The sequence below is a fragment of the Myotis brandtii genome, unplaced genomic scaffold (genome assembly GCF_000412655.1).
Source record: "Myotis brandtii unplaced genomic scaffold, ASM41265v1 scaffold1418, whole genome shotgun sequence".
NCBI lineage: Eukaryota > Metazoa > Chordata > Mammalia > Chiroptera > Vespertilionidae > Myotis > Myotis brandtii.
The window spans coordinates 254,326-260,769 of record NW_005355071.1 but is presented as its reverse complement, the minus strand read 5'-3'; the positions used below and the strand labels follow the sequence as shown (position 1 = coordinate 260,769).

The 6,444-nt window shown below is 54.4% G+C and overlaps 1 protein-coding gene across 3 annotated transcripts in view; it reads right to left on the bottom strand.

The window, feature by feature from the left end:
* Positions 1-1,450: 1,450 nt before the first annotated feature.
* The window catches only part of EFNB1 (ephrin-B1), a 12,737-nt gene continuing 7,743 nt past the window's right edge, over positions 1,451-6,444 (bottom strand). Inside the window, exons 1-5 of one of the 3 annotated variants that reach the window (XM_014535283.1) lie at positions 5,621-5,695; positions 4,640-4,917; positions 3,789-3,881; positions 3,454-3,582; positions 1,451-3,296 (exon numbers count right to left, since the gene is read on the bottom strand). In XM_014535283.1, coding sequence (XP_014390769.1) covers positions 2,884-3,296; positions 3,454-3,582; positions 3,789-3,881; positions 4,640-4,917; positions 5,621-5,628 — 921 coding nt within the window. In that variant the 5' untranslated portion in view covers positions 5,629-5,695 and the 3' untranslated portion in view covers positions 1,451-2,883. Of the gene's footprint in view, positions 3,297-3,453; positions 3,583-3,788; positions 3,882-4,639; positions 4,918-5,620; positions 5,696-6,444 lie in introns of those variants that run through there. The other 2 variants (XM_005860863.2, XM_014535282.1) reach the window with 2 other exon arrangements.

The following is a 6,444-nucleotide window of genomic DNA, read 5'->3' as shown; positions in this document are numbered from 1 at the left end:
CCACCCATCAGTAAGATGAGGGCAGCTGGTATCCTGAGCTGGGCTGGGGACCACCCAAGGACACTCAGTTAGAGAAGTGTAGGAAGGGCTCACCCAGCCCAAGTCAGGCTCTGCCTCAGTTAGAGTCATCAATCTGGCCTGAACCAGCCCTGGTTGGAGACCCCGGGCCCAGGCCGGGCCTCACTCTGGGCAGGCAGTCAAGCAACAGAGGCACTATCTGATCCAGGCACTTCCTTTGGTTAATGAGAAACCAAATAAACAGCCTCTGCCCCAGCTGGCTCCCGGAGCACCCTAGCCAGGCCCAGCCCAGCCTCCCTTCCCTCCCCCCTGCAGGTCCCGTGGCTCTGTGGCTCTTCTCTGCCTTCCTTCTCCATGCACTTCCCACTTCCCTCACAGCCCAGCCTGCTCCTTGGCTGGTTCACTGGGGCTTCCTGCTCTGGATCACGAACTAACCCTCCCCTTCCTTCCTCCTCCTCCTTTCCTCTAGTGCCTTCTTACCCATTTTTAGCTGCTGGGATCTCACTTTTACTCCTCTCCTGACATCTGTCTTAGCCATCTCCAAAGGGAACACCCCCCACAAGACCTGCAGGCTGGAGTGGGAAGGCCCAGGCATTGCCAGATGGGGTCTCTGCCTTAGGACTGAGACCAAACCCTCTTCATGAACTTCACCACACTCTCCAACCTCCAGCCTGTGAGAGGTAGACTGCATGCTCAGGGCTGCTCTAGCTAGGGGACTTCAGCTGTCGGCCAGAAGCTCCCAAGTATGCCAAGGTGAGGGCTTTGGCATACACTGGAGTGGCCCAGCTCTGAAGACAGGGGATAGAAGATTCTTCTGGCTAAGAAGTGAACTGGGAAGCCTGAAGCAACCCTAGGACCCAGTGGGCTGCAGCTGAGAGCCAGCTCTTGGGAAGTTATTCTATCCACCTCCAGGCATCCTGAGGCAGGGCAGGGCTGGGCCTGCCAGCAGGTCCCAGATCTAGCCCCAGCCCAGGTGGAGGCAGTACTTGTGGACACACCCAGATCCCCATGTGAACAAACCCTCCTCCATCCACCCTCTCTAGTTGAGCATAGTGCCATAGTGGACAGATGCCCAGAGCTAATGCCACAGAGGTGACAGGACACAGATGGGGAAATGGTCGAAGTCTCCAGCAGAACAAGAGGACAAAGAAACTGGGCAGGAGAGCAGGAGGGGCAGAAGGCTTGAGACACCTTGCTCCACTAGGACAGCCACCCTCTTCCCATACTTGCCCAGATCACCCACCGTGTTTGTTTTTGGTTTCTGGCACAAGAACACACTCTCTCTCTCTCTCTCTCTCTCTCTCTCATACTCACTCATACATATACATTCACACTTCATCCCCCAACATCATGACACCATTTTACACCCATCTCCATGTGGTTAATTTTTTTTTTTAGTTCTCATTTTTTTCTAAGAAAAAAGCAACAAGAAAATAATTCAGAGTTTATACAAAACATCTTTACATTATTTTTTTTCCAAAAAAGACTAGTATTTACACAAATGGCAACAGAAACAAAAACAAAACGCCTTCCGACTGCCACCTGGAAGGGGCTGGCTGTTCTGCTCCCTCTCTCCCACCTGGCACTAGGGTAGGCAACTGGCCAGGAGGCAGCATGAAGGTGGATGGTGTAAGGCCCAGCTCCTTCCACGGCCACTCTGGGAGCGCCTGCAAGGCACACTCAAGTGGCAGTCTGTTAACAGCCGTGCTGGCAAGGAGCCAGGGTCAAAGTGCACGGCGTGCTGGCCCAACCCTGGGCAGCTTCTTCCTCTTTCCAGGCCACAGCCCAAGATTAGGGGGCCAGTGAGAGCTGGCTTGGGGGGAACCCACCTGTGCTAGAGCCCAGAAAAGGAGCAGGCCACCTGGCCTTATACCCGCTTAGGTCTTTGCCCTGGGCCTTTGTCTCCCACCAGGCCAAAGGGGGCCAAATGTAAGGAGAGAACAGGAGGGGGCGGGGGAGAAGGTAGAACTCCCATCTCTGCAGGGCAAATAGCCACCTGGGCACCTCACCTCCCTCCACCCCCCATGAGGTCATCTGCCTGTAGCAGCTCTCCTGTTCCCCAGGCAACAGCCAATTAAGACGTTAATTACCGTGAGAGTGAGGGAAGCAGGAGATGCCCAAGAATCCCACAAGGAAGGGATTTTTGTGTGTGTGTGTGTGTGTGTGTGTGTGTGTGTGTGTGTGTGTGTGTGAAAGGGTGGCAGCCACTACCCTATTGCCAAGATCAGCTTTGTAGCAGAAGGGTCAGGAGGGGAGGGTGAGACACCTTGCCCAAAGGCACTGTCATCTTCCCTCGTGGGCAAGAACAGTCCTGGCCTCCCCGACCCCCAAATAACAGAAAGGCCATCCTTTGCTTCCAGGCTGGCCACATCCTGGCCCTGGACCCTTGTACTAGCTGAGCTGGGCTCAGAAAGCCTGGGCAGGGGCTGCCTTTTCCATTTTTCTTCCAAAAAAAAAACATATGAAAAGGAGTTGACAGCTAAAAAATGAACACAAAAACATTAAAAACAGTGATGATAGCAGACAAACAGTCCTGGGAAGGGGAAAAGGGAGTGAGGAGGGCAGGGCCAGGGGGGGCATCTTCCTGCTTACTGTCCATTAGCATCCAACCCTGCCCTCTTCGAAGGGGTGCCCCCACAGAGCCCAGAGGCCTGGCCAGAGGGGGAAGGCACAAGAGCATGGGGGCTGGGGGCATGAGTACCCCCTCCAAAGCCTAGGGGCAGGGCAAAGGGGGATTATAAAAGCCAAGAAACTACAAAACTAAATACAAAGGTGGGCACAGCTGGCAAGGGGAAGGGCATGGAGAGAAAGGAGAGGTGCAGTCCCCTCCGACAGTCCCTCAGGGCCCGAGGCCGTGCCGGGCTCTCAGACCTTGTAGTAGATGTTCGCTGGGCTCTGGGGTGGCATCTCCTGGACGATGTAGACGGGGTGCCCGTAGTCCCCACTCACCTTCTCATAGTGGGGGCAGTAGTTGTTTTCTGTAGTCCGTAAGGGGATGATGATGTCGCTGGGCTCGGTGCCCGCCGTGCCACTGCCCCCCTTGGGACTGGCCAGGGTACTAAGTGAGAGGGCAGGTGCCCGCTGCTGTGTGTGCTTGCGGTGTCGCTTGCGCAGCTTTAGCAGCAGAACCGTCAGGAAGATGATGATGAGCAGGAAGATGACGCAGCCAGCGCCAACAGCTGCAAACAATGCTACCTTGGAGTTGAAGAAGCTATCAGAGTCCCCGCTGCTGCCTCCGCTCCCACCTGGGCCACTCTTGTCTTCCTGGTTCACAGTCTCTGAGGAAGGGGAAGGGAGGGGAGGAACAGTTAAGGACACATGGCAGATTTCAGGCTGGGCCCCATCCTGCCTTTCTTCAGAGACAAGGCCTGAAAGGGCAGTGGCAATGGCTTCTGCCCTCTGGGTCCCAGAGTCTGGGAGACACCCATATATTACCATGCTTGCCGTCAGAATCACCCAGGGAGCCCCGACTACCGGGGGCCTGCGTGGCCATCTTGATAGTGTTGTCAGCCTCCTTGTTGGGTGGGCTAGTAGTCAACTGCTCAGGTGTCACAGCATTGGGGTCTGTGGGTGGAGAGAGGACAGGTGAGGGGAAGGGACCCCACCAGCATGAGGGACTCATTCATCTAGGGTGGGCCAAGTATGGGCTGTATACCAGACCTCAGCTACTTTAACTCTACTGCCCCCTCCCCTACTCCCAACACACTCACATTCAGTCAGAGACATCTGTTGCAAAGGCCTAACTAGGGGCCCTCAAACTGGGCACTCACCTTGCCCGACCTTCATGATGATCTTCATGGTGCGTGTGCGGCACACACCTCCCTCCCGGTTTTCCAGTCCCTCCAGGCTCCCATTGGATGTAGCTGCAGCAAGATGCCAGTGCCATCAGGGGGAGAGACAGGCCTGCCCACATTACCCAGAAACCCTAGTGCTGCTTTAGGACATAATTGGGAGGTGGAGAGTAGCAAGGAGCCCCCACCTACCTGTGATCCTTTCAACTTCTTTCCCTCCCACAGGGACAGAATAGCAAGCCCTACCCCTGCCCAAGGGTGCTGATCATGACCAGGCCCTGGCCCTTCTTTCTCAGTGGACACTAAGATATGTCTTCTCATTGGGCAATGTTGCTCAGCAGCAAAACAATCAGACTGGCATTTTGAGGGAGGCTTCTACACAAACTGGAAGAAATCCTGGATTAGGGGGTCAGAAGAACTGGGTTAGAGTCCCAATCCCATCCCTAACTCCCTGTGTGACCTCGGGCAAAAAGTCCTTCCCCATCTTGGGGTGGCAGTTTCCCATAAAGAGAAAAGCCAAACAGCTGGCTGATCCCAAAGAGCTTTGCTAACTCTGCCCTTCCCAAGATTGGATCTTAGGTGGGCAAAGAAAATAAGAGAGAGAACACCACAAATTGGAGAACTCTCCCACTCGAGCCAAGGAGAGCTGGCAGTGGAACCTTGGTGAATATTAGGGGCAGAATTCCAAGGCCAGGCTGGGAGGAGAGCATGCCAGTCTTCAAAGAGGACCAAATCAGGCAGAGCCTTGACTGTGTGCAGTCTCACTGCACTACTTAGAGGCAGCCATTACTACAGAATAGGAGACACCCACATGATGGGCAGGGACTCACAGGTAATGTAATAATCATGGTGCTTCTTGAACTCCAGGCCCATGTAGTTGGGGCTGAACTCCTGGAACTTGATGGTGAAGCGGATTTCCTGCTCTGGCCGGTTGCAGGTGACCAGCACATTGGGGTCGAGCACAGTGCTGCAGGCAGCTGCCTGCTCAGGCCGAACCAGGTACAGCTTGTAGTACTCATAGGGCCGCCCTGCTTCTGCTCGGGGACAGATGATGTCCAGCTTGTCTCCAATCTTTGGGTAGATCACCAGGCCCTTCCCACTCAGGAACCTGCTCAGAAGGGAAGAGAGGGTCAGCCTAAGGGTTGGGGTTTTCAGGCCATCTCCCAAGCCAGGGGAGCAAACAATGAGGGCTGGCTGGGTCTCCTGAGTGGGGATAGCAAGAACAGGAATTCTGTATTTCCTCCATCATGGGGCTGGGAGTGAGGACAGAGAACCACATTGCCAACAGGGAGTGGAAGGGGTGGCCCATGGGCAAGGCTGCCAGGCTTTGACTGTTTGGCAGGGTGGGGCACTGCTTAGCTGGGGGAGCCCTTTGTCTTAATGTGGCATTTCCGCAGGGGGTTGACATGGCTGATGGGCTGTGTACCAAGGTGTCAGGCCTGTGCTGCCTTGGAAGTGGCAGTCCAATCCTCCTCCCACCACCATCACACTCACATTCCTTCATAGCCACTGCTTCCACCTCCTCTGCACACATGCGCATATATGTGTGTGTGTGCACGCACACACACACACACACACACACAAGCCTACACATGCCTTAGCCACTACCCCCTGCAGCTCCCAGCCAATGGCTGGGGAAACTCAACCTGCCTGGGACCCATACCTTCTCTCCCATCCTTGCTAATATTGGGCATGATGGGGAGATAGGAACAGGCATCTCCTGGAGCCCAGGGGTAATGGGCACAGTCTCTGGCCAGGTGCAGCTCCACACAGATCTCCCCACTCCCCACTCCCACTGCCCAGTGTCCTACCTGGACATATCTCATCCCCATCATGCAAGAGTCTGAATCCCCAAACTTGACCAGTCTCACTCCTAAGAACAGAGAGAGGAGAGGGGACCAAAGCAGAGACAATAGATCATATAATATAGGGCCCTTGGAACCTCCTTCATCTGTGCTCTAATTCCCCCACATCCACACTGCCTCTGCTCCAGATTCTGAGAGGAGATGGACAAATGCCATCTGAGCTGGGTAGGTCTTCTACTCCAGAAGGCCGGACACTTGGGAATAGCAGGGGGAGGGCAGCTGCCCAGGGCCATCTATTCTCATCATTCTATCCTTGCCTAAGCACAAAGTAAAAAAGTGGTGTTCTCTTGGCCACATCTGAGCCTGGGCAGGCTGGAGATGGGAGCTAGGTAGTACTATGTAGGAGAAAGAAGACAGACTTTGAAATTAGACAGACAGGGCCTTTACTATTTCTGTAGCCTTGGATGTGCTACCTGTTCTTCCTGAGCCTCTGTTTCCTCCCTCATAAACTGGGGGTGGAAAGAGCCCTCCTCCCTAGGTATCAGGCCTGTGCTGCCTTGGATGCAATGGCATACTCAGAGCATCTAGCACACAGTAAGCACTCAACATGTTTAACTCCAAGAGTCAGGCAGCCAGATACTGACACCAAGTACCTATGAGCCCAGTCTTGTTTCCTGAATGGGTGGATAGGAAGAAAAGATGTGGCCCCATCATCAAAGACTTTACTGTCTGGTAGGGATCAGAAAAGTAAATGGCCCATGTTCCAGCAATAGACAACACCAAGCTCTCTCTCTCTCTCTCTCTCTCTCTCTCTCTCTCTCTCTCTCTCT